The sequence below is a fragment of the Onychomys torridus genome, chromosome 17 (assembly GCF_903995425.1).
Source record: "Onychomys torridus chromosome 17, mOncTor1.1, whole genome shotgun sequence".
Taxonomy (NCBI): Eukaryota; Metazoa; Chordata; class Mammalia; order Rodentia; family Cricetidae; genus Onychomys; species Onychomys torridus.
This window is the reverse complement of record NC_050459.1, coordinates 62,902,022-62,928,585: the sequence shown is the minus strand read 5'-3', so window position 1 is coordinate 62,928,585 and position 26,564 is coordinate 62,902,022. Positions and strand designations below refer to the sequence as shown.

General features: G+C 57.5%; 2 protein-coding genes across 2 annotated transcripts; both read left to right on the top strand.

The window, feature by feature from the left end:
- Window positions 1-546: 546 nt before the first annotated feature.
- Iqcn (IQ motif containing N) lies at window positions 547-10,404 on the top strand. Its single transcript, XM_036209347.1, has 3 exons — window positions 547-2,967; window positions 3,007-3,951; window positions 9,439-10,404. The coding sequence occupies exons 1-3, from the start codon at window positions 547-549 to the stop codon at window positions 10,402-10,404; spliced, it is 4,332 nt and encodes a 1,443-aa protein (XP_036065240.1).
- A 901-nt stretch (window positions 10,405-11,305) lies between these two features.
- Window positions 11,306-15,329, top strand: LOC118597630 (proline-rich receptor-like protein kinase PERK2). The gene is made up of 5 exons (XM_036209232.1): window positions 11,306-11,393; window positions 13,418-13,484; window positions 13,653-13,900; window positions 14,798-14,958; window positions 15,061-15,329. Exons 1-5 carry the CDS (start codon window positions 11,306-11,308, stop codon window positions 15,106-15,108), a joined length of 612 nt encoding a protein of 203 aa, XP_036065125.1. The 3' UTR covers window positions 15,109-15,329.
- Window positions 15,330-26,564: the final 11,235 nt, after the last annotated feature.

Sequence of the window (26,564 nt, the reverse complement as noted above, 5' to 3'; positions counted from 1 at the left end):
CTATCACCCATGGTCCCCTCCCCCCTTCCTGCTCCATCCTCCCATGGCCTGAGTCCATATTCCCCATCCCGATGGTATTTCTAACAGAACCAGCCCAGAGCGCTGCAGTGCACATTTCTTGGAATGAAGAACTGAAGACAGCCTCCTCTTACAGGCTGACTTCCAAGATTACACCTTCTGCTCCTTTTCCAACTCTATGACCTTCCAAGGTAAGGAGATGTTTGGGCCTGCCCTGAAGAGCAGTCAGCTACACGTAACAGGGCCGAGGGCTGCTGGGTTTTGTCCCCACTCTGCACATGTTGTCCTGCAGAAACCAGAGATCTCTGGACTGTAAGCTCTTCCGTCTTCCCCTCACAGGGACCCCCCGTGTGTCACCCCCGTGTGTCACCCCGTGTGTCACCATCACCCCAGCTGCTCACCCATCCTTCCTTCTATTACCCTTCCACTGTGCACCCACTCTCCACCGACCCACCTGTCTGTCTGTCCATGCCCCTACCCATCAAACCCCATCCTGTCATCCCCCAGGCTCTGCCACCCAGCGCAGGGATGGCAGCGATGCAGCCGGTAACCCCACTCCAGCTCCCACACCTGGCGTCACCGAGTGGGCCCTGCCTCTCCCAGCCCCAGCAAACCTCTGTTCATCAAGAGAAAGCAGCCAAGCCATCTCCTCAGACCCAGAGTGAGTCTTGCCCACCCAAGGAGCCAGCGGCACCGCCGCCGTCCCAGCAGGTGCCCCGCCTTCGGGCTGTGGTGGAGAGTCAGGCCTTCAGGAACATCCTGGTGGACGAAATGGACATGATGGTCTCGAGGGCAGCCACTGTCATCCAAGCCAACTGGAAGGGTTACCGGCTGCGCCAGAAGCTTATCTCGCAGATGACAGCGGCCAAGGCCATCCAGGAGGCCTGGCGTCGCTTCAGCACACGCCGGTTGATGCGTTCCAACAAGCTGACCTTAAAGAAAGCCAAGAGGGAAGAGGAGAGTGACATCCCCTATCACCCTCCACAGCAGGTGCGCTTTCATGCCCCGGAGGACCAGCCGCCAGTCATGGTGAGCAAGGAGACTCAGTTCCCGTCCAACGACAACCTGGTCCCTTCACACACCACAGCAGCCCCAGGCCCCTGTATCAGCAGAGTCTACAGGGGTGGCCTCCTGCCACAGCAGACTGTGACTGGCAGACCCACAGGTCCCAAGTATCCACCCTGCATGTTGACCAAGACCGTCAGGAGCTCCTGTCTCATCAGACACTTGGAAGGGGACAGTGTGAAGAGCAGGCATGTGGCTTCCAAGACCATCAGACTGGGGACCCCAGAGTCAGCAGCAGCGGGGAGATACGTCCAGGCCATCCATGGATCCATGAAGACCCAGACCCATGTCCACACTGAAGCATGTGTCCCTAAGGCCCCACCATATACCTATCCAGTCAACAAGACCCCTACCAAGGTGTGTCCGGTGGCTTCTGCCCCAAAGTCCCCAGCCACAGTGGCCACGGCACCGAAGAGTGTGCTGCAGTCGTGCCCCACATCCCCAGCAACAGTCATGAAGATGCAACCAGTGACCTGCCCGGCTTCCCAGGTGACCAGGCCCATGGCTCACGTGCGGCCTAACCCCTCAGTCTCTAGCACCGTACCGCATATGCGGCCTGTGGTCCCCACGGCCAGGATACAGCCCCCAGGGTGTGCTGTGACCTCCACAATCAAGGCCTCACCACGCCCGAGGGTTCCCATCAGTAAGTGCCCACTACAGACTGGCCTTGGTCCCACGATGGCAAAGACTTCACCCCAGATGCGTCCAGTGACCAGAAGCCAACCTCAGACATGTGCAGCATCAACTTCGTCCAAAACCTCCACTCAGGCGAGCTCCACAGTCAAGTCCTCACCTCAGACTCGCCTAGCGGCGATGATAACCAAGACTCCAGCTCAGATACGTTCTGTGGCTGCTGTGCTCAGGACCCTGTGTCTGGTTCCTACAGTGGCAGCCTCAAGTCCCAGGGGTTCACCCCAAACTCCAGTGGTTGCTGGCATTCCCAACACCCCATCCCAGGTCCACCTGAACAGCCAAAATGGCAAGGTCACCGTGAGCACCAAGCAGACCACCGCTGTGGTCAAGGTGGCCTCTCAGTCATACGTGGGTGAGGAGAAGGGCAGGTGTGGACCCCATGGACACCTAGACATTGTGGCTCCTAAACTTCCAGCCAAGTCTCCATTGGAAGCAGAAAAGATGAAGCCTGGGCCCCCGAGGGTGCCCAAGAAGGACGCAGCTCCCAAGACTAATGCGGCCATTGTCGGCCGGGCTCTGTCGTGGACAAAAGTGACACAGGATAGGAGCAAGCCTCTGACTCAGATCCAGCAGAAGGCGGAGGTTGTGAAGGTCCACTCCAGGGTGTACATGCCTGAAGAGATGACTGTGACCCTGTCCCAGGCCCAGCTGGCTGCCCCCCTGACCAAGGCCTCCTCTCAAGTCCAGCCACCCACTAGCCATCCCCGAGCCCCGCCATCCTCACCGGTGTCAAAAGCTGTGTCACAGTCCCACACGATGTCCGGGCTGGCCACGGGCCTCCTTGAGGGACGACGTCCACCTGTAGGCCCCTCTGCCACCCTGTCCTCCTCGCCACTGGCCACAAACCTGATGTCACTCACAGCCCAGCTCCAACCTGCTAGTGAACAGACCAGATCTGTGTCAAGAGCTCATCCGGCTGCGTCATGTTCAGCCACAGCCTCGCCGAAAGCACGCTCTCTGGGGATGACCTTTGTCCGTCCTGAAGGACACCCAAACACATGTCCACTCACCCAGCACCACATGGTCTCTCACCCGACCAAAAGCTCACCGCAGCTGCGTCTACCTGCTGAGCCTTTGAAGACCATGAACACCAAACCCAAGGCCACATGCCAGGTCTGTCCACCCACTAAACTCAGCAAGGCCCCATCCCTGGCGCATCTCATCACATGTCTGGCCAAGGTTCCATCCCAGGCCCATCTGCCCATGGGGTTGGCGAAGACCCAGCCTCAGGCCCAGCTGGCCTCCGAAACGGTCAAGTGCCTCTTGGCTGCCCCCCCTGCCACTGACCTTGCTAGCAAGACTCAGTCGCAGCCGCTCCTAGGCACGACCAAGGCACCTGTCCAGTTCTGGCAACATTTTGGGACACTTAACACCGGACCCCGTGCCAAGCCAGATGACAGGAACATGACCCAGCCCCAGCTCCATAGCCATGCACAAAACAAGGCCTCGCAGAACCCACGCTCAGTGGCTACAGATATCCAAGGCATGCTGGTACCTCTGCTCACTCCCACTGGTCACCCTGTATGCAATGCGGAATCCTGGGGTGACAGTGGACAGGCACAGACTCCACCGCCACCCCCTGTGCCCAGCCAGGCAGTGCCCTGCCATGAAGACCTGGCAGCGTCCATTGCGTCCCTGTGTGCAGACCTGGTGGCCATGCTGGGCTCCCCTGAGGACCTGCGGACACTCCTGGCCAAGACACTTTCTCAGGGGGAAGTAAGGACAGCGCTGAGCCAGGCTCTGTCCCGGGAAGTATTAGGGCCCTCTGTGGTCAAGGCCCTGCCTCAAGGCATGCTGGGAATGGCATTGATGAAGGCGTTGTCATGGGGTGAACTGGGCATCACCTTGTCCCGAGCCCTGTCCCGTGGTGAGCTGCGTCCAGAACTCAGCAAAGCCACACAGGGCAAGCTGGCTGAGGTCCTGTGCAAGGTCTTGACAGAAGACGAGAGGGCCACACTCAGCCAGGCTCTGTGCCAGGGTGAGCTGGGTGCTGTTTTCACTCAGTCCTTGGCCCAGATGGCCCAGAGAACAGGCGCCTTCCTCCCCAAGGCCACCTCGAAAATGGTGGGAAGCCGGATGACCACGGCACCTGCCCCAGTGGAGGTGACTTGCAGCGGGAGCCTGTCGGTGGCATGGGGACCTGCGCTGGGTCCCGTACGAGCATGCTGTAGCAAGGTCAGGCTACCAGGGAAGGGCTTGCCCTGGGGACGGCCTGATGGGATCCTGTGGGGTAAAGGGGATGGGGCCGCCTTGGAGGGGCCACCCTGCTTGCCAGAGTCCTCCATAGGCTCCTTTTCTGGAGGGGTGGTTACCAGCACTTACCAGTGTCCCCCACTCATCGTCTCCACACTGTCCTGGGAGAGGGGTTCAGGACTCTGTCCTGGTCTGTACCTGAAGCCATTGGATTTCGACCCCATGGCATGTGGTGAGGGTCCCCATGTCCCCAAGCGATCTTCCCATCAGCCACCTCCCTGTCCGTGGCAGCCACTTGTTGCCAATGGTGTGGGCCCAAGCAGTACCCAGCCATCGGTGACCAGCAGCACAGCCCCGAGCTCCCACCAGCAACCCCTGGCCAGCAGGGTGCCCCACCCATGGGCGTCATCCCGAGAGGGCAACATGGAGGCCAGCAAACATTCGAGTGGCATGGGTGGTGGGAAGCACCCTGTGTCCCAGCAACCCACCACCTGCCAGGGCAGTGTGTGTCAGTGTCCGAACCTGGGGGCACACAAGATGTCTCCCTGTGGCCATTGCTCTTCCGTAGTCAAGAGTCGAAGCCCATCACTGAAGCAGAATGTTAGGCAGGTGCTGCCGTTGGGTCACAGACTGGCCGATAAGGAAATAGTCACCGTAGTGAGGAATATAGTGGATGAACAACACAGTGGCCAGTCATCATCATCAGCGTACCTAAATCCTAAGCTGCAAAATGTCTCCAGTACATCCACCCCCAAACAGAAGAGGCATCCCCAAGTACCCTTGACCCCATCCCATCCCCAGGGTCAGGCCACTGGCCACCACATGTCCCTTCTGGATGAGTTACTAGCCACCTTCCCGCAACACCCAAAGGTCGTGTTAGCCAAGAGCTATCCCAGGGCTTCTGCTGTCCATAGCCAGAACAGGGGCTCTCACAGCCCCTTGCAGAGCGGCACCTCAGCCAGCGCCTCCACATCATCCAGCCTGACGCCTTCAGAAGTTCTGGAAGGTTGCAGGGAGGGTGACTTGCAGGACTCCCAGCCAGTGTTGAAAGAGTCCAGGGAGGTGAGGCACAGGCCCCAGGGGCAGCTGAAAAGAATATGGCCAGCTGGTTCTCAGCACACGGTCCCCCAGTTCCAACGGCCACCCCTGGATCTTGGGCCCCTCCTCTTCCATAGCACCAGCCTGGCTGTGAATATTCCCTGGGACTCGGATAGTGGGTCTGACTACAGTACTGGAGACCTAACAGAGGGACTGTCCCAGGACACCACTGCACCCTGGCATAGGAGGAGTCATCAGCTCCACACTGGAGACCTGCAGCTAAATGGGGTCACTCGGCTGGACCCTACCTTGCCCCAGGACATACTGGCTGATGGGAGAGCCTCAGTCCCTGGCCAGGCACCTAAAGCCAGGGAGGTATCACCATGCCTAAGTCAACCATTAGAGGCCACAGGGCTGTGTCCAATCTCATCTCAGCCTGCAGCAGGGTCCAGTACTGTGTCCCCAAGCCTGACCCAGCCATCCATGGACACTGGGGTAGCCCCAAGCCTGGCCCATCCATCTGTGGCCACTAGGGTATTCCCAACGGTGGCCCAGCCATCTATGGATACTGTGGTATCCCCAACACCGATGGAACCATTGATGTATTATGGGTTACCTACAAATTTTAGTCAGCCATTTCTGTACTATAGAGGGTCCCCAATCTATACCCAGCCACATATGGCCTCTGAGGTACCCTCAAACTTTACCCAGACCTCTGGTACTAATGTGGTGGCCTTAGGCAACCAGGCCGTGAGCACTGGGGTAGCTTCAAGCCAGCCCCAGCTGTGTACCACTACCCACGTAGCTCCCAGGGCCACTCAGTCACCTGTGCACAGCTGGCCACCACCTGGCTCCTCTTCCATGTCCCCACATGGTACAGGGCATCCAGACTCAGTTCAGACATCTGTAGCCACTGGGGTGTCCTCAAACTTTTCTCCACCATTTGTGCCTTACAGCATGCCGTCAGATTTCACCCAACCTTGTATGGCCACGATTGTAACCTCAAACTTTGTGCAATCACCCATGTCCCACAGCATGCCACCAAGCCTAGCCCAGCCCTTTGTGGTCGGGGTTATGTCCCCAACTCTGGCCCATGCATCTGTGGCCAACAGGGCACCCCCAAGCCTCCATCAGCCAACCATAGCCAATGGTGTGGTCCCTGGAGTGCTCCAGGTGCCCCTGTCCCCCAGTCTGAGATCCCCACTTCTGGCTCCCAGGGTCTGCTCTAATCTTGCCCAGGCATCTGTGGCCACCTTGGGCACCCTGAGCCTGTTGCCGCCCACTGTGGTGTGTGGTGTGGGTCGAGGGGTCAGCAAGCCAGCCTTGGACCCACAGCAGCATGCTCACAAGGTCAGCGGTACAGCTCAGAGCCAGCCCTACATGCTCAACCTAGGTGGGTCCTGTCCGTGTGCCATGAGTAGGCTAGGCCAGCCGTCTCTAGGAGTCGGTGGCAGCCCAGGGAACAGATGCACGACAGGCACCAGGAGCCAGCCCAGCCCTCAGGACCCCACTGTCTACTCTGAGCTGACACAGGCCAACAAGGGGCCCCCAGGGCCCGTAGCTCAGCCCATGGCACCTGCAGAAGGTGGTGGCTTGACCTTAGGGGCCAATGTCCCATGTCAGACTTGGTTCAGAGGCATAGCTCCAGGGATGTCCCAGGGGCCTGTGGCTACTAGACTATTCCTAAGTATGTGCCAGGGGGACAATCCACCCTCCACGGCTGCCTGGGCCTTGCCAGCAGATGCCCCCTGGACTCGAGAACAGGCTGTTGTGACTACAGGTGTGGGCCAGGGCCCATGCCCAGCTGTGATGCCCAGTATGCAGGTCCCATCTGAATTCTTCCCAAACCAGCTTGGCACCAGCTTCCCCCAGACCTGTGCCCCTCTTCCTGTCACATTAGACTCCCAGCTCCTCTCTATGGCCACTATGGTCCCACCCAGTTGCCGATATGCGGGTATGGTCATTCCAGATGCAGCAGTGGGTGCTGGAGGTGGGAGTTTGGCCCAGGATTCTGTAAACGGAGAAGTGCCCTGGGTACTGGTCCCCAACCCTGTGGTTGAAATCGAGAATCTCAACCTTTTTCAAGGATCTGTGGTCAGGGGTGTAGGAAAGAGTGTCCCCCAAGAGTCCATGGTGGATGGCGTGGCTCAGAGTGTCCCCCAAGAGTCCATGGTGGATGGCGTGGCTCAGAGTGTCCCCCAAGAGTCCATGGTGGATGGCGTGGCTCAGAGTGTCTCCCCAGAGTCCATGGTGGATGGCGTGGCTCAGAGTGTCTCCCCAGAGTCCATGGTGGATGGCGTGGCTCAGAGTGTCTCCCCAGAGTCCATGGTGGATGGCGTGGCTCAGAGTGTCTCCCCAGAGTCCATAGTGGATGGCGTGGCTCAGAGTGTCCCCCCAGGGTCCATGGTGGATGGCGTGGCTCAGAGTGTCCCCCCAGAGTCCATAGTGGATGGCGTGGCTCAGAGTGTCCCCCCAGGGTCCATGGTGGATGGCGTGGCTCAGAGTGTCCCCCCAGAGTCCATGGTGGATAGTGTGGCCCAGAGTGTCCCCCCAGAGTCCATGGTGGATGGTGTGGCCCAGAGTGTCCCCACAGAGTCCATAGTAGGTGTCAAGGCCCAGAACCTACCTCCAGAATCAGTGGTTAGTGGTGAGGTTCAGAGCTCCCACCAAGATTCTGTGGCCAGTGACATGGCCCTCAGCCTCCCTCGATGTTCTGTGGCCAGCGGTATGGCCTCCTGTCACCCTCAAGAGATCGATGGTGGGAGGGAGAAGCTGAGGCCAGCTGTGGCATCCTTGCTGAGCTCCCATTCCCTAGGCCCACGCTTGGGTTTTGTGGCCAGTGGGACAGTTCCAAGTATGCCTCTGGGCACTGTGGCAAGTAGCGTGGCTCCAGGGTCCATGCTGGTAGGAATCAGTCCACGTCCCTATCAGGCAGCACAGGCTGGGGAGCACTCCCGGGTCTCCTTCCTGGCACCCCATGTCACCAGCCTGGCCAGTGCCCACTCGCCAGCCCCAGCAGTCCAGAGAGTGTCCCAGGACCAGCAACGTTTGCCTACGCTTTTGTCAAGCTCCTCTCAGTTTAGTCCAGACCCTGGGCTGACAAAGCTTGTCGGCGTTGATAATCCCACCTTGCTGAAGCCGAGACAAAGCCACAGCACAGTGCCCTCAACACTGGAGCCTGGCATAGACCCTGTCAGATCTGAAGGTCTCGAAGTCATCTCGTGGACGGGCCTTGGTGCCACGGGAGGTGAGTGTCATGAGCATGAGACCCTTGCAGCTGAAAATATTCTCAGAGACCGAGTGGCCTTGTTGGCAGAGGAGGCTTCCAGCCGAGCCAGAGGTATCACCCTTGTCCCTGTACAGGCCCCAAGTCTAGGTGAGCACCCCACAGCCAATAGCATCACCCCTGTTCAGCCTTTATCCTCAGAAAGCAGCAGTGCCCCCCCCAGCCTCTGCCCTGCTTCCGGGACCCCAAGCCTGCAGGCGGCCCCCGTGGCTGACAGTTCAAGCCAATCTCCAGCTTCTAATGCAGTCATGGGGCTGAGTGCCAACACTGATGGGACAGCCAAGCTGCCTCCAGGGTCAGAGGTCGGCACAGGAAACCCCATCATTCTCCAGAGCTCGGTGGGGACTGATTCAGCACCTCTAACTAAAAATAGGGCTTCCAGCTTCTCCCAAATGGGAGAACCTCAGAAACACACCAAGATTAACCACCGAGAACCCCTCACTGCTAAAAATTCCTACCGCTCCATTCGTGGTAGCCTTGTCTCAGAACTTCTAGAAGGTTCCATGGACAGACTGCTACCTTTCAGTAGTCCACTGAAGAAGATGTCTCAGGTCTCATCGGACAGTTACAAGTGGTCCTCAGGTGCACCCATGGTGGGCGTCACTCCCATCATCCACTTGGGAGATGGGAGGGGACAGAAAGCAGCCTCAGGAGTTCAAGGGGTGTGTCTGGCCCATGAGTCATCACCAAATGGCTCCCAGACACCCCTTCTTGATGAGGCTGCCCACGACACCAGACACACTGGCCAGCCAAGAACAATGCTGACCCTCACCACACACCCAAGCCAGGGGCCACCTTGTGTCATAGGACCTGGAGTTAGCTATGATGGAAGACCCCTGGTCCCCACCACAACCCAGGACCAAAATGTTCAGTATGTCACCAGCCCTGGGACTGGATATGCTGGGAGCTCCCAAATCCCCACTGCACCTCACAGCCACGAACATCAGCATGTCACAGTTCCTAAAACTAGTTTTGAAGAGGGTCCCCAGAGAGTCCCCCCCATGCTTTATGGCCACAGACTTCAATATATCACAATGCCTAAAACAAGCCTTGATGGGAGTTCCCAGGCCCCCACCACACCCCATCTTGTTATACACCCTAAAACTGGCCATAATAAGATATCCCCATCCCCCACTGTACCCCAGGGCCCTGTGGATGCCAGCCCGGCTGCTGGCCAGTCATGGAATTCCAAAGTCCCCAACGTATCGGTCAGAGCCACAGCACATGCTGGGCCACCCCAAGGTACATGGCATCCCAGCAGGGGCCACAGACCATGGGACCCCTCAGGGGCAGAGGCAACGCTGGACCACAAGCCCTCGACTGAGCTGCTGGTATCCGTGCGTGCCATGGAGAAAGTTGTCGTCCGGGCCATCATCACCATCCAGGCATGTGCACGTGGTTATTTGGTGCGTCGCACTGTGAAGGTGTGGCATCAGTGGGCCACCATCATCCAAGCGACATGGCGTGGCTACCGTGTGCGACGGAACTTGGCAAGGCTGCTCAGGGCCACCACCATCATCCAGGCTGCCTGGCGTGGCTACTGCACTCGCCGGGCCCGGGCCCACCAGGTGTTGCTCCCTACCCTGTGGCCAAGGCACAGTGGCAGAGCCCAGGGGAACTCTGACACCAGGAACAGCTCCGAGCACCGCTGCTTTCTGTCCTGCCAGCCCGATGTCTGCAACCTCTGCCAGGCCCTGGGTCCCCGGGCAGAGAGTCCGCCCAGTGTTGTGATGCTTGTGGGGTCCCAGCCACGCACCTGCCACGTGTGTGGCCACACACTGTCTACTCGCGTGGTGCAAGGCTTTGGCCAGGGCATCTCAGCCCAGTCTGGCTCTTGTTGGGCATCGGTGCCCCGGCAGTGTCCCCTGCTCAGCCAGCAGCACAGAGCAGCTACCCTCATCCAGGCGGCCTGGAAGGGCTACAGGACCCGCCGCCAGATCAGCCAGCAACAATCCGCAGCCAAGATGGTCCAGGCCACGTGGAGGGGACATTATACCCGCAGCTGCCTCACCACGGATGCACTCTTGGGAACAGGAAGCCCGTGGGCCATCTCCAGGGACACTTCACGCCGTACCTCAAGAGCTTACTCTTTGCACTGGCCCGGCGTCTAGGCCCCTGGCTGTGGGCAGAGACACCATGGTGGCCGTGTGGTCCCATGGGTCTCGTGAATAAAGAGCACTACAGCCCGTCTCTGGTCATGTCTTGAGTTAGGAGACAAGGGGAAGTCTAGATCACGCCAGAGGTAGTGAGTCCCAGTGGCTCCAGCCCATGTGGGATCTGTAGCCAGGGTTGGAGAGCCTTATTTTTCAGGGACCACAGGTCACTGGCATGGAATCTTGTGTGTCACATGGCTAATGACGTGAAGTAACTGGGGCTTGTGAGATGACACAGCTGGGAAAGGTGCCTGCTCCTCGGCCTGTGTGTTTGCTCATTGGGACCCACATAATGAAGAAACCTACCACAATTTGTCTTCTGACTTCCCCAAGCACACACACACACACACATGCATACACACACACAAAGCACACATGCACACAAACACACACATACACATAGCAAGCATTCATACACACACACACACACACACACACACACACGTGCGCACACACATCTGTGTCTGGCTGGGTGTGGTGGCATCTGTCATCTCAGCATTGGGTGGCTGAGGCAGGAGACTCACCAGGAGTTTTTGGCCAGCCTGAGCTACATGGTGAGACCTTATCTCCAAACCAAAGATGAACAACAAAATGAGAGCTGGAGTGTGCGAGAACCTCCTTCCAAAACCGCTGGGAGGTTCCAGCTGCACCCGCGGGTGGGGCGAGCCCACGGGAGACGGAGGCCCCGCCGGGGGCAGACATACAGGGGTGTCCCCAGCGGCCACACGGGGTCCCCAGGGCAGCGTGGGAACGGAATCCGGCGCCCTGCGCTCCCCGCGCTCGCCGGCAGGGGCGCGCGCGGGCGGGCGGGCAGCGGGCCGGCAGCGGGCGGCACCTGCAGCCTGCGCGGTCCGCAGGCATGGCGGGTTCCCGACTGCTGCCGCTGGCGCTGGCCCTGCTGCTGCTAGTGAGACCCGGCGACTCCTCTGCCGTCCTGGTACTCTCAGGTAAGCTGGAGGAGGGAAATGGCGTGGCTCCGGGGGACAGCGGGGCTGGGGCCCCGAGCTCAGACCCTTCTCTCCCCTTCCTCCCAGACACCAGCAGGGGTGGTACCACCCCCAGGCCCCGAGCTGGGGCAGAGGCCAGCGACCTCCCCGACACTTCAGAGGCTCCAAGCGCGGCCCGCCCCTCCAGAAAGTGGAGAGGACACACACACACACTCACACACATACACACACACAGTACACACACTCACACATACACATTCGCACACATACACACTCACACACATACACACACACATATACACTCTCACACACACATACACACTCACACACACACATACACTCTCACACACACATACACACTCACATACATACACACTCACTCACAACACACACTCACAATACACACACTCACACACACTCAATACACACATACACACACACTCACACACACTCAACACACACACACACACACTCACACACACTCACAATACACACATACACACACACTCACAGCACACACACTCACAACACACACACACACACACTCACAATACACACACACACACACACACACACACACACACACTTCCCTGATGGTGGGAAGGCCAGGGGTGGAGAAGTTTGCGGTGCCCGACTCAGTTCCCTCCGTGCATTCCTGAGGACAGTTGAGTTTATTGTAGAGGACGGTCCGTTCCCAAAGTCCACGTTTATCCCTGGAAGCCCGGGCTGGCTGCAGCCTGTGAATGACCACCTCAGGGCTGGCTGACACGGCTTGGCTCCTCCAGCCTTCCATCTTGGAGATCGAGGGAAAGCCAGTGCCAGGCACACTGCCAGAAACAGCTCTGCTCTCCTTTGTAAGTTTCCGGTAACTCACGAGGACCTACTCAGTGCCACGTTCTTAGTAGGGCTGTGTTTGCCATCAGCTCGTCTTTCAAGACTCTCTTGTCTCGTCAGCTCACCTAGAACCTTTATTTACTCCCAGGTTCTGGTTTGGCTTGGGGTCCACTATGGTAGCTGAGCCAACTCCACCTCCCCAGAAATTTCTCAGTGTGGACTCACATTCCTAGATTCCTTTGCTGAAGGGCCTGGGAGACTGAGGTGTGGGAGGGCGGCTGGGCATACCCTCCCTGCACAGGGTCAGCACCTAGATGTTCTTTCCTCATATCTGCTGAGTGGGGTGAGGCTAGGAGGAAGCAGAGCACTCACCCCTGTGCAGAAAGGACAAGGGAGGGGCAAAGCAGCTAATGAGTGACCTTGTGCTCCGCACACCTGGCTGGAGCCACCGGGATCTGGGAAGGAAGTCGTGGCAGGAGGTGGACCAGGAACTTTTCCACAGCCTCTGAACTCCTCTAGGGATGGGGCGTGAAACCAGGGAGCCCCAAGGGGCAGTGTGTGACTCAGACACCTGAATCCTGGGATTGGCAGAGGCTGGGGTGTGGCTCAATGATAGAGCATGTGGCCAGCGTTTGGGGCAGAGTTCAAACCTTAGTCTAATTCAGGGCTCCCCGGTTCTCAGGGCTCTAGAAACCTCTGGACAGGGGTGGTACCTGCTCGGGGGGGGGGGGGGCAGAGTTGAGTAGTGCTTCAACTTTCTGAGACTCGCCAGGCGGTGGTGGCGCACGCCTTTAATCCCAGCACTCGGGAGGCAGAGGCAGGTGGATCTCTGTGAGTTCGAGGCCAGCCTGGGCTACAGAGTGAGATCCAGGAAAGGCGCAAAGCTACACAGAGAAACCCTGTCTCAAAAAACAAAAACAAACAAACAAAACCTTTCTGAGATTCAGTTTCCCTCTTCTGTGAAGTGTGACAGATAGTCAGCCCCTGAGTTGTAACAGGTAGCACTCTAGCCCAGATCTGAGTGTCAGACAAGGTTGTCTTAGGTGTCCAGAGCGCTTGCAAAGCTCAGCTCAGAGCACTCTTGTTTAGCCAAAGGTAAGAAAGCAAGTCCTTGACATGCTGGGCCGGGCTGAGATCTCCCTCCTGCTCACTGCCCGAGCTTCACAGGCACACACCCATCTTTTATTCAGGTGTTGCTTTTACAGTGTTCTGGGAGAGCATGGTAGCAGCTGCCTCCTCCTCAGCTCCAGAGCCAACATCTGCCTCCTTCTCAACTCCAGAGCCAACGCCTGCCTCCTCCTCAGCTCCAGAGCCAACGTCTGCCTCCTTCTCAACTCCAGAGCCAACGTCTGCCTCCTTCTCAACTCCAGAGCCAACGTCTGCCTCCTTCTCAACTCCAGAGCCAACGTCTGCCTCCTTCTCAACTCCAGACCCAACGTCTGTCCTCACATCCCCCACATCATCCCCCACATCCCCCACATCCTCCCCCACATCCCTCACATCCCCCACTCCAGACTCCAGTTCCACGGGTGCAAACCCAGGCTCAGTCTCCCCAGAGCCGGAAACAGCCTCTCTCCCCAGCTCCGGCTCTCCAGGTTCTGAGCTGAGCACCGTGTCCCAGTCCACGAGCTCGGTTCTGCAAGGGTCACCCACTGTGTCCAGTCCTGGCCAGGGTAAGTAAGGATTGGGGGTGTCGGCTGGAACCTGACTGCAGTTCTGGTACCAGTCAGCAGGGGGCGACACAGCCCTGTGGGTGTGTGCGCCAGCTTCAACCCACAAGCCACCTTACCCTACTGTTGTGCCCTTATTAACTTGCTGGCGTGTGCTGGCTCCTGAGGACACAGGAGTTATGTGCAAGAAAGACAGGTTGCATTATCTAGTTGTAGCTGTGTGCAGGGGCCCAGTGCTGTATTCCTGATACCAGGAGGAGGTAGCAGGAGGATTACCTGGGCCACATGGTGGGTCCCATATAAAACAAAGAAAAGCAAATAAAAAAAAATCCACATGAAGTTATATACTTGCTTATAAAATAACAACATAGGCCCTGGAGTGTGGCTCAGGGGTGGGGCCCCGCCTAGAACCCCCAGTGAGGGGCTGGGGGCGTGGTCAGGGTGGAGCCCCGCCTAGAATCCCAGTGAGGGGCTGGGGGCGTGGTCAGGGTGGAGCCCCGCCTAGAATCCCAGTGAGGGCCGGGGGCGTGGTCAGGGTGGAGCCCTGTCTAGAATCCCCAGTGAGGGGCTGGGGGCGTGGTCAGGGGTGGAGCCCTGTCTAGAATCCCAGTGAGGGGTTGGGGGCGTGGTCAGGGTGGAGCCCCGCCTAGAATCCCAGTGAGGGGCTGGGGGCGTGGTCAGGGTGGAGCCCCGCCTAGAATCCCAGTGAGGGCCGGGGGCGTGGTCAGGGTGGAGCCCCGCCTAGAACCCCCAGTGAGGGGCTGGGGGCGTGGTCAGGGTGGAGTCCCGCCTAGAATCCCAGTGAGGGCCGGGGGCGTGGTCAGGGTGGAACCCCGCCTAGAATCCCAGTGAGGGGCTGGGGCGTGGCTCTGGCCAGGGCTGACCCCTTCCTCTCCCCAGATGCAGGCAGCCTGTGGATCCCCACATCACACAGGAACCCGGGCGTGGTGATTGCCGTGTGTCTGCTTGTGTCTGTCTTGCTCATTGGTTCTGTGTTCACTGCTGTCAGACGCTGTAACCGAGATGCGCCAGCTTTTCATAATCTGGATACAGTATCCATGGTGAGAAGGGTGTCCTCGGGGTTGGGGCAGCTGTCTTCACGTTAGACATTCCCCTGCGGTAAAGCCCTGCTTAATGCTAACCCGTACATGTTCCTCTTCTAGGGCAGTGTGAGCCAGAGGCTGCCGTTTGCAGACCGCCTGCAATCCTGACTCTCAGAGACCTAGAGATGAGTTGGGGGGGACACCTGGAGAAAACAGTTGCTGGGAAGGTCCCGCTGTGCTGACCTGGGATAAGCCTGCGGCAGGAGAATGGCTTGAGCCCAGGAGTTTCAGGCCAGTTTGGCCCACACATCTAGTACTCAACTCAAAAAATCAAGTCAATCCAGGGGTGATAGAGCATGCCTGTCATCCCAGAACTTGGGAGGTAAAGACAGGAGGACCAGGTGTTCAAGTCCACCCTGGGCTACATAGGGGGTTTGAGCCAGCCTGGGCTACATGAGACTCTGTCTTAAAAAAGGAAAATAATTGAGGGGGCTGGAGAGGTGGCTCAGCAGTTAAGAGCACTGGCTGCTTGCTCTTCCAGAGCAGAGTTTGGTTCTCAGCATCCGCATGGCAGCTCACAACCATGTGGGACACCAATTCCCCGGGATCTGACGCCCCCTTTCGGCCTCTACAGTCACGAGACTTGCAGGTGACAGATACACAGACATACTTGCAGGCAAAACACATAAAAAATTGAATAAATAAAAACTAAATAAATGAAGTCCTTGGTATGCATAGATGCTTCCTGAGCTGATTCATGTGAACAGTTCAGCACCTATACACCTTATGCCAGAGTCACTGGTGACCCTGTGTCTGCTCTCGGGAGTGACAGCTGGAGATGGGCGTGCACTTCAGAGGGAGCCACGGGGCAGAAGGCAGGGCGTCCTCCTCACCCCAAGGGCTTGTGTGACCCAGTGTCCTGGCAGGACAGAGGCCACTTTCTAAGGATGACCCAAACCTAATGGGAAGCACCTGGGGAAAGCCACAAACCCAAATCACTGTAGGAAGCTCACACTGTGTGAGCAGAAACCCTGTGCCAGGAGAGGCCACACAATACGTACAAAGGCCCTGTGGCAGAGAGGCATGGACTTGTTGAACATGGAAGAGGGCAAGGCCTAAATGGGTGTGAAGGGAAGGAGATGGATTTTTCCAGCAAGGCTCAAAACCTTCTTGGGGCAGGAGGTGCCAATGGCCTGGGCAAAGGTCAGGGGGCAGATGGTCAGGCTGCCTCAGATCCTCTGCCCATCCCCTCCTGCGGTGGCTTAGGCTTGTGGCTGGGGACCCTCCAGATAGCCAGCTTTTCTGAGACACCACTGGTGTCTCCAGCAGAGGGTGACTGAGAGGACCCACCCTTTCACTGTGGTGGGGGGTCTGCCTGGCTGCTGTGAGGTCCTTTGTCAGTGAGGAAAACACCCCCACCAGGCAGGTCATGACCGCTGGAGTAGGCGGTGAGCCCTGTGGCCAGTCTGTGGGAGGGTAGGGTGAAGTATTAACTTGTTGCAGAGCCACAGACGAGAGTGACCACAGTCCTCTTCCAGCCCCAGCTCCCTGGGGTCCCCACTTCTGACTGCAGCTCTAACTTGTGGGTAAAATTTGACCAGAGAAGATCATTAACCGCCTGGAGCAGCACAGCACAGTGGGATAGCTTTCCTAGAGCCTTGAGGTACCTTGATTGGTGCCCCCAAAATACCAAGGTAATGTCATCTCAATCAGGCTATTTCTGTCCTGTGTCATGCAAACACATTAACAATTAAGCCTTCTGCCTGGCCATGCACCACTATTCCCCACTACCCCCCACTCTGTCTCCACGTTCCTGCATTCACACACAGGGTCACACACTTGGTCACACATGGGCACTCACACACCTTCCGGCCCTTGTAGTCACCCTGCCCCACCCCCTCCTCCAACCCTGAGGGTGCCTCTGGGCTCAGCTGGGTCTGGTGCTGAGTTAACGGACCCCGCTGGGAATGGGTTATCTTCTGCTCCTGAAGCAGTCACATACCAGGTCTGTGTCAGTGTGACAGGGTCCTGCATTTGGGGGGTGGGGGGTCTCAGGAGCCCCCCAAGCACCAGAGTTCTGCTGGGAGCTGAAGGGATGTCCCAGCTGACCTGGCAGCAGGGTTCTAGCCCCTCGGGCTGGCCAGACGTGTGCAGCAATCTCTCCAGGCGGCTGCTCTTGCTGATGTAGCTCTAGGCTCCGGGGGAAGCTGGCTGCCAGGCACTCAGGGTCTCACTATCCCCTTCCTCATCTAGAGAAGCCTGCATCATGAGGCGGAGCAGCGCGGCACTGTCCTTCCTGCTGAGTGAGGTGAGCAGCATTGATCTGGGCTCAGTGGTGGAGGCAGGGCCTAAGTCCCTGTTCTGAAAGGATCCGAGTTGCCTCACATGAGCTCACAGGGGAAACTTGGGTACAGAGAGGCTACCCAGGGTTCCGGGGAACCAAGCCCACGACCTGAATGCAAGATAGTTTTCATTCATAAACAAATTAATTTCATGTATATAGGGGTTCTGCTGGAATGTGTCTGTGTACCATATGGGTGCAGTGCCTACTGAGGCCAGGAGAGGGCATCAGATCTCCTGAAACTGGAGTTACAGATGGTTGTGAGCCTCCATATTAGTGCTGGGAACAGATCCAGTTCTACAGAAGAACAGCCAGTGCTCTTAACCAGTGAGTGATCTCTCCAGAATCCCCTTCATTTGTTTTAGATTTATTGTTCATTTTTGTGTGTGCATACTTCCCCCCCCCCCATTAAGACAGGCTAGTCTCAAACTTTCAGTGTAACCCAAGATGACCTTGACCTCCTGACCCCTGTGCCTCTACTTCCTGAGTGCTGGGACCACAAGCTGAGGGCTCATGCTTCCTTTGCTACAGGCGGAGCCCAGGGCTGCATGCATGCTAGGTGGGGCTCTGTCCACTGAGCTGCGAGCCTCCTGGAGGCTGGGAACAGGGAACGAGAAGTGACAGAGGGTGGGAGTCAGGGAGGGGCTGCAGGGAGAGAAGAAAGGTGAGGGAAGTGTGTGGGACACACCCAGGCTGCAGCCGGTGTCTGAGAGAGCCAGCGGGGGAGGGGAGGGTTTTCTGTGGCGCTCAGAAGGGCAGGCAGCCCCACGAGGCTCACAGGCTGGCCGGGAGCTGCGGGACAGCCTTGGCTGTTAGTTAATTATCTATTTATTTTTGAGACAGGCTCTCCCTATGTAGGCCTGGCTGGCCCTGAACTTGCTGTGTAGACCAGGCTGACCTCAAATTCACCAACATTCGCCTGCCTCTGCTTCACTGGGGGAATAGAGCCTTATGCTACCATGCTCAGCCTCTTTAGAAAGTTACATTTATTGAGTTAGTGTGTGGTCGTGGGGTGCCATGGTGTGCACTGTGGAGGTCAGAGGACGGCTTATGTGAGTTGGCTCTCTCCTTTCACTGTGTGGGCCCCAGGATGGAAGTCAGCTCAGCTCGTCAGGCTCAGTGCCAGCACCTGCCCCACTGAGCCTTCTCCACAGACCTTTCCTGTCCTTTACTTCAGCTTTTAAATGATATTTTGCTTGTGTACCTTATGTGTGTGTTCACAACACACCTGCATTAGTGTCTTTGGGTGTCCATACCACAGCGCAGCCATCTGGGGAATTGCTCCTTTTAGTATGTGGGTACAGGGATTGAACTCAGATAGATCATCAGGATTGGTGGCAAGTCTCTTTACCTGCTAAGCCATCTCAAAGACCCATATTTTCTACACTGAAACATTCTTTTTTTTTTTTTTTTTTTTTTTGAGCTGAGGATTGAACCCAGGGCCTTGCGCTTGCTAGGCAAGTGCTCTACCACTGAGCTAAATCCCCAACCCAAAACATTCTTAAAATTAAAAATAAAACAATTTGAATTAGGGTCTCATTATGTAGACCAGGCTAGCCTCAAACTCAGAGATCCACATGCTTCTGCCTCTGTAATGTTGGGATTAAAGGTGTTTGTGCCGGGCGGTGGTGGCCCAGGCTTTTAGTCCCAGCACTCTGGAGGCAGGGGCAGGAGGATCTCTGTGAGTTCAAGGCCAGCCTGGTCTACAGAGCGAGTTCTAGGATAGAGAAACCCTGTCTCGGAAAAACAAACAAACAAACAACAACCCCCCTCCCCAAAAAAAAGGATGTGTGAATATGGCTTAAACTCTTTTCTTTTGGACATGACCTCACTGTGTAGCCCAGGCTGTCTGGGAACTCATGGTAATGCTCCTGCCTCAGTCTTTCAAGTGCTGGGATAACAGGTGTACACTGCTTTCTTGAGACTCTGCCCAAGAAAGAAAAAAGGAAAGAAAGGAGGGAGGGAGGGAGGGAGGGAAAGAAGCATGCCTTAAGGAGGGGACTGTGACCTGGCAACAGGAGGCAGCCACTGGGAGACTGGGAGGGCTTCCTGGAGGAGGCTGGTGAGGCTGGGAGACAGTGAGCCAGAGGGCTGGGGAGGCAGGAGCTCACCATGGGCCGGAGGTGGTGACACAGGCTTTGGGAGCCATGGGGAGGGTGTGGGTTTTCTGCTCCGTGGGAAGGTTAGGACAGGCAAGCAACGGGTTCAGGGTGGATCTTAGGGTAGGGTCTCCATTCCTAGAAAGGACCAGCACACAGGGACTCTGATGACAAGCCCACCCCAGTCTGTTCCCACCCCAGCCTGTTCCTCACCCACTGCTGTCTCTGTCTCCAAACCACAGATCTCTGCGGGTAGCCCTGGTGAGCATGCTCCTGGCCTGGGCTCCATTCCCTGCAAAACAGAAAGTAAGCAACCCAAAGGCGGCCACATGCTCCCAGGAGCGTCTTAACGGGTGTTATGCACCTAGCCTGTACAAGGCTCTGACACACAAAAATCCCCAAATAATATTTACAGAATAAAATACAGAACCTGAGTCCCGCCCCAGGCCCTCCCCTGAGCCCTTCCCCCGACTTTTCTCTGAGACCCGCCCTATACTTTCCCTGGGCTCCCAGGCCCGCCCCGAAGCCCCGCCCCCAGGCTCTCCTCTGGGCCCCGCCCCCGACTTTTCCCTGGCGCCCCACCCCACCCCAGGCCCTCTGCTGGGAATTGGGGAGGTTTTCTAGAATGGTGACTATTATAGTGAGTCCTACAAGGATCAGACCGGGGCATAAAGCAGAGAGAGGATCAATTTGGCCCGTGTGGTCCGGCCGAAGGAGAGCAGGGAGGAGCCTTGTCCTGTGCCTGGTCCACATCGAAGCTCAGCCGCTGTCTGTTCTCGCCCTTCCACACCGTGGACCCGCTCTGGCCCTGTGGCCGTGTTCTCAGGCCTCCGTTTCCCCAATTACTCTTCTGCCTGATGCTGGAGACAGACCTTTGCGAAGCTCAGGACAGAGCGGCAGAGGGTTGAGCCGCCGCCCTCTGGTCCCCACTGACCGCACCCTTCCCGGAAGGTTCCATTTCGTGTGGCCCGCTGCGGTCAGCACTGGACAGCTCCCTGCCATCCTCATTCCCATCCAGTCAACAGCCTAGAAGTCGGGTGTGCCCAGCTCATGGCTCCCAGGGCCCTGTGTTCAAATCTCAGCACCAGTGACTAGGAGTGAGGGACAGGTCCTGGCACCACAGAAGTTTTTTAAGTGTAGAGCTGAGGAGATGGCTCAGCAAATGCCTCGGTGCCGGGGTCCACAGGCTGGGGGATAGAACCAACTTTTGATAGTGGTCCTCGGACCTCTACACACACACACACACACACACACACACACACACACACACACACACACACACGGCCTGCTCCCCAAGGGTTAATGCACTCAGGGAAGCTGGGCTGAGGCACAGTTCTCAGCGTTGGCTCTGGTGAGAAATCTGTGGAGCTCAGGGTCCCTTGGCGATATCCTTGCACAAGGAGCTTGCTCATGACTTCTTGCTGTCTTCCCAGCGAGTCCAGGAGCCGGTGGACTCTGAGCGGTCCCTACCAGGCCTCTAGGTGGGGGTGTGATCTGGAGACATTTCTCAGGGCCCCTCCTGCTGCCTCCACTGCTCAGCAGCCTCAGGTCCTCAGGGGAGGCAGAGTCTGGTGCCCATGTGGTTTTCACCATCGGAACAGAGAGAAGCCAGGACCCAACTCAGAGCAGGTGAGCAGCCAGGTGTGCCAGAGGAGGCAGAATTTGTGTGTTGCTTGGGGCCTTTGCATCAGCAAAGGAAGTCAGGACAAGAAGTCAAACATGGCAGGAACCTGGAGGCAGGAGCTGATGCAGAGGCCATGGAGGGGTGCTGCTCGCTGGCTTGCTTCCCCTGGCTTGCTCAGCTGCTTTCTTATGGAACCCAGGACCACCAGCCCAGGGATGACATCACTCACAGTGGGCTGGACCTTCCCCATTGATCACTAACTAGGAAAATGCCCTCCAGGCTTGCCCACAGCCGGATCTCATGGAGGCGTCTTCTCAGTTGAGGCCCCTCCTCTCTGCTGACTTTAGCTTGTGTCAAGTTGACAGGAGACTAGCCAGGACACAGGGCTGTGGGGCTGGGACTAGACTCTGGGTGGTAAAGGGCTTGTTCAGCCTCTCTGAAGCCAGCACCATATAAACCAGGGGCGTGACACTTGGAGAGATGAAGTCAGAAGGGTCAAGAGTTCAAGATCAGCCTCATCTCAGAGGCAGCCGGGTGGAGCTGACAGAGGCTGGGGTGTTGACAGACCCAGGAGGGGCTCAACAGAGTGTGGGTGGGGGGCACTGGTGTGTGGAGCAGGATGGGAGCTTGGCTTTTCATGGTGGACACCAATGAAGGTGGAAGTGTCTTGTGTAATATCTGTTTTGATATTTGCAGTGAGGCCAAGAGGCATGGGAACCATGCTTTAACACCCCCACCCTGCCCCTGCTTCCCAAGAGAGGAAACAGGGCTGGGAGCAACTTAGCACTGTCAGTTTGGGATGGGGTGGAAGGCAGGACTGGGCAACGAAGTGGAGAGTCAGGGTGGTGCACACCTTTAATCCCAGCACTCAGGAGGCAGAGGCAGGAGGATGGCTGTGAGTTGAGGTCAGCCTGGTCTACAGAGTGAAATCCAGACCAGCTTGAGTTACAAAGTGAGACCCTGTCTCAGTCCCTGTTCTACTTCTGTGAAGAGACACATGACCGAGGCAACTTGGAAAAGAAAGGGTTTAATGTATGGCTCACAGTCTGGGGTAGTCCATGATCATCATGGCGTGGAGCGGGGCAGCGGGCAGCGGGCAGGCATGGCATGGAGCGGGCAGTGGGCAGGCATGGTGTGGAGCGGGGCAGCTGGCAGTGGGCAGGCATGGCGTGGAGCAGTAGCTGAGAGCTCACATCTGATCCTCAAGGAGGAGGCAGACAGAGTGGGCCTGGCCTGGGCGTTTTGTTTGTTTGCTTGTTTTGTCTTGTGAGACAACGTCTCACTCACTATGTAGCCCTGGCTGTCCTGGAACTCACAGACCAGACTGGCCTCAAACTCACAGAAATCCGCCTGCCTCTGCTTCCCAAATGCTGGGATTAAAGGTGTTCGACACCATGCCAGGCTGGGCTGGGCTTTTGAAACCTCAAAGTCCACCTCAGTGATTTACCTCCTCCAAGGCCACACCTCCTGATCCTTCCCAAGCTGTTCCACTGTTGGGAACCAAGCAAGCACTCAAGCCTATGAGGCATTCTCCTTCAAACCACCACAGGCTCTGTCTCAAAACCAAAACCCAACCAGAGAGAGAGACAGAGACAGAGACAGACAGAGACAGAGAACACACAGAGGGACAGAGACAGAGACACAGAGACAGAGAGCACACAGAGGGACAGAGACAGAGACAGACAGAGACAGAGAGCACACAGAGGGACAGAGAGATTTTCTTTCTTTCACCATGTGGGTTCCTGGGACCAAGCTGAGGTCCTCAGGCTTGGTGGCGAGTGCCTGCATAGACTAAGTCCCTGGTTGGCCCCCTACGTCTTCAGCCTGGGGACAAGCACAGTGTGGAGCCTCTTCCATGTCACATACCCTCATAACAGCCCCTGAGGCTGTTCTTGCCAGTTCCATCCCAGCACAGTGCCCTCAGGGGACTTCTACTAGGCCTGAGGCACGGCACTATCATGGCCGTCTCCTCCGCCTCGGCTGCTCTCTGGCCAACACTTCTGCTAATTAAGATGGAAAATGTCCTTGCAGCTCTCTGCCACTCCCCGAGAGATCCCCCGAGACTGAGGGGTGGTGAGGGGTGGGGACCTGAGTTTTCTAGAACTGGGAGGGACGGACAAGCTGGAGGTTTGAGGCAGGATCTGTGGTTGCAAGGTGGAGCCCTGGGGTGTCTTGGGGCCAATGAGATCTCGCGTCCTGCTGAGGGTCTGAGCGCTGTGGGGCTATAAAGACCTGGGGTGTCTGCAGTGTCCTGCTGGCTGCCCTGAGCTCACAGGCAAGGTGGGTCACTCTTTAACCCCAAGGGGTGGGGACGCAGTGAGGTCTTAGCACAGCAGGGATGCTCCGGAGAAGTGACTGGCTTCCCCTCTGTGCCCTGCTTTTGTCTCTTGGGATCGCTGGCCTGTGACTTTGTGTGCACATGTCTGGGCGGGGGGTACTCCCAATTTCCCCGTCTTTCTGGGACCCCTCCTCTGCTGGCCTGGACCTAAAGCCTGCATCTCTGAGCGTGCTGAAAAGCCTGCCGTGTGTCTCTGGGAACCAGACCCTGAATCTAGGCTTCTCGCTCAAGTGCCAGGCAGCGTCGGTGACCAGTGGGCACAGCCTCACGTCTGAGTCTTGCGATCTTCCCCGCCTGGCTTCAGCACCGCGGAGAGAGCTCCGTGGGGTGGACCCCGGCTCTGCTGCACACCCCCTCCTGGGGACACCCACAGTCTCTCTTTCCCTTCCTTGGCTTCGGGGGGCCGCGCATGGAGACCCCGGGTGTCAGCCGCTCAGGGGCTCCCCGGCCCCGGAAGCACCTGTGGGGGCAGCCACGGCGCCCCATCCGCATCCAGCGGCGCTTCCACTCGGACCCGGACCCGGAGCCCCGCGAGCGGCCTGCGCTCCTGAAGTCTCGGCGTTCTTGGCCCAGCTCCTTCCACCGCCGGTAGGTGGTGGGGCGGGGCCTGGCTGAGAAGGCGGGGCATGGGCGGGGCCTGTTTGAGGAGGTGATGATTGAGTGTTACAGGCATGCAGTGGGGGCGCACACCTTTAGTCCCAGCACTCGGGAGGCAGAGCCAGGCGGATCTCTGTGAGTTCGAGGCCAGCCTGGGCTACAGAGTTCCAGGGCAGCCTGGTCTACATGGGAAGAGCTTGTTTTAGAAAAGAAGGAAGAGGAGAGGGTGGGCCTGGAGAGATGGCTCAGCAGTTTGCTCTCGAAGAGGATGTGAACTCCGTGGCGATCTGATAGCCTAACCTCACACATCTAATTTTGAAAGTATTATGAATAAATTATAGTCAGGTGTGGTGGTGCACACCTTTGATCCTAGCACTTGGGGGCAGAGGCAGGTGGATCTCTGAGTTCGAGGTCTACAGAGAAAGCTCCAGGACGGTCAGGACTACACAGAGAAACTCTGTTTTGAAAAGCAAAACAAAACAAGAATATATTATAAACAAGAAAGGAGGAGGGGCTGAGTGTGCCTGTGTAGGTAGATCACACATGGGTCCTCCTGCTCCCTGGGGCTGGAGGACCATCATGGACATCCGCAGCTGCATAGCCAGTTTGAGGCTGGCCTGGGGTGTGCCTAAGAAGGAAGAAAGCAGTGGGGCTCATGAGCTCCTGCCTCTAGAACAGGCGTATGGGGTAAGAGATGAGAAGACCCCAGTGGGGTGAGGCAGTGTCCCTGGAGGTCAGTGTGGTGGGGGGGTGGGTCTCCAGTTGTGGCTGTGTCCCAGGGCCAGACACAGTCATGGGAGCCCTTGGTGGGTCTGAGAAGAGGCCCTTGGACAGAACAACTCCCAGAGTGAAGTCCAGCCTAGGGGAGCTAGACCTCATGACTTCCCTCTCTGAGCATGGTTGTACTCACGGACCACCCAGCACCACAACCTGAAACCCTGCTTCCAGCACCCTGGAGAGCCCTGGGCACAGATGGGTTCCCTCAGCCCAGAGGGCCCGGTCTGCATTCCCAGGTGACCCAGTAGGGTCTGCCCCGCCCTTTCCAATGACTCACGATTTGATTTTCCATTTTCAAGAAAGAACAAACATTTCCTTTGGGCCTCCTCTGGTGTGGGGGGGATCCCACGTGGCTCGGCTGCTAATGAGCTTCTCATAGCCACATGGGAGGGGCGGGGCTCACGGTGGAAGGAGACCAAGGCTGGGAGATGGATGCTCTGGTCCCTAGTTTGAGCTTCCTCACCCAAGCAGTGGATGGCACAGGTGTAGGAAGGTCGGGACACCTTGTTCAGAATGCATTAATGAAGCACCTACTGTTTACCAGGTGTGGATTGAGATCCTACAAAGAGGGTTGCTTGGGGGGTCCTAGGGTGGGGTCAGGCAGGCCCAGCTGGAAGATGTAAGTGCGGCCTGTGGAGCAGCAGAGAAGGGAACCCGGCTGAGCGGAGGGGAAGCTGTGTTCTGCAGGGGAACAGAGGGTGTACCTGGAAGGCAGAAGCGGGGGCTTTCTGCTTACCTCACGTGCCTTGGTCAGGCCTGTTCACTGCCTGGGTGTGGCTGGGAGCGAGGCCGACCTGGCCCTGCCCTCGTCAGACTGCGTGCTGGCTGGATCCTGGAAGGGCAAGTGGAGGAGAGGCTGGAGCCCAGGCGGCTGAGGACCCGGCAGGGGCGGGTTGCATAGATGTGAATTCAAGCTGAGCTGGATGGAGAGCCGTAGGAGGGCCTGGAGGAGCGCCGCTCTGCTCTGTTCAGCTTCTCTGTCTCTGGCACTCCCAGAAGTCACACAGCAGTGTTGTACAGGCCGGGATGAGGCTGTCCGAGCCCCTCACTCCCAGTGTGGCCTAGCAGGACTGTGGCTCTTGAAGCTCACAGGGGCCAGGCTTTGAATGGCTTCTACTCTGTGGCCATTTCTCTGTACAACAAGTCACAACACGTGACGGCTGGAGCCATTACCAAAACACAAATTTGACTCTGAATAAAACAGTCATAGTGCAGCCATTAATAAAATGCTAATGCTGGGCCGGTGCCGGGGCAGCAGAGGGATGGACAGTTAATGAATTAAGTGGAAGAGGCTCACACACGGGAGTTCACTGACCTGGGATCCTGTGAACCCACTCTGTCATTCGGCTGTGTGACCTCAGGCAAGTGGCCCAACCTCTCTGTTCCTGCTAGTGGTTTTTTTGTTTGTTTGTTGTATGTGTGTGTGTGTGTGTGTGCCACACAGATCTCATGGTTGTCTTCACTTTCTATTTTCCACGATCTTGAGGGTGGAACTGAATACCCCTGGGACCACAGTGACTTTCCCTCAGGCCTGGAGTGATTTCAGGACTCCCTGGACCCTGGCTGGGACCTCTGCTCCCTGGGGAATGGCTATAATTAGCTGCGGCCCAGCAGCCACAGATGGTGTTTTCATCTTGGGCTCAGTGAAGTCTGTTCCCAGCCGGTGTCAGATTGGGTTGGGAGGACTTCCTGCCCGGGTCCGAGCCTCCCGACACGGGCCGTAGGACAGCTACAGCTGTACCGTCACTCAGGTCCCCACTGAAGTAGCCATGCACCTTGGATCCCCAAGGTGACGGAAACCTGGGTGTCGCCTTCCTGGGGACATGCAGGGCAGGAGCTGGACTGGAG

Coding starts and splice junctions, on each gene's coding strand:
- Iqcn (XM_036209347.1), top strand. CDS start 547: ATGGCAGCGATGCAGCCGGTAACCCCACTCCAGCTCCCACACCTGGCG. Junction 2,968..3,006: donor TGGCCAAGGTTCCATCCCAG/GCCCATCTGCCC, acceptor ACCCAGCCTCAG/GCCCAGCTGGCCTCCGAAAC. Junction 3,952..9,438: donor TACGAGCATGCTGTAGCAAG/GTCAGGCTACCA, acceptor ACTGTACCCCAG/GGCCCTGTGGATGCCAGCCC.
- LOC118597630 (XM_036209232.1), top strand. CDS start 11,306: ATGGCGGGTTCCCGACTGCTGCCGCTGGCGCTGGCCCTGCTGCTGCTA. Junction 13,485..13,652: donor TCCTCAGCTCCAGAGCCAAC/ATCTGCCTCCTT, acceptor CTCCTTCTCAAC/TCCAGACCCAACGTCTGTCC. Junction 14,959..15,060: donor ATCTGGATACAGTATCCATG/GTGAGAAGGGTG, acceptor TTCCTCTTCTAG/GGCAGTGTGAGCCAGAGGCT.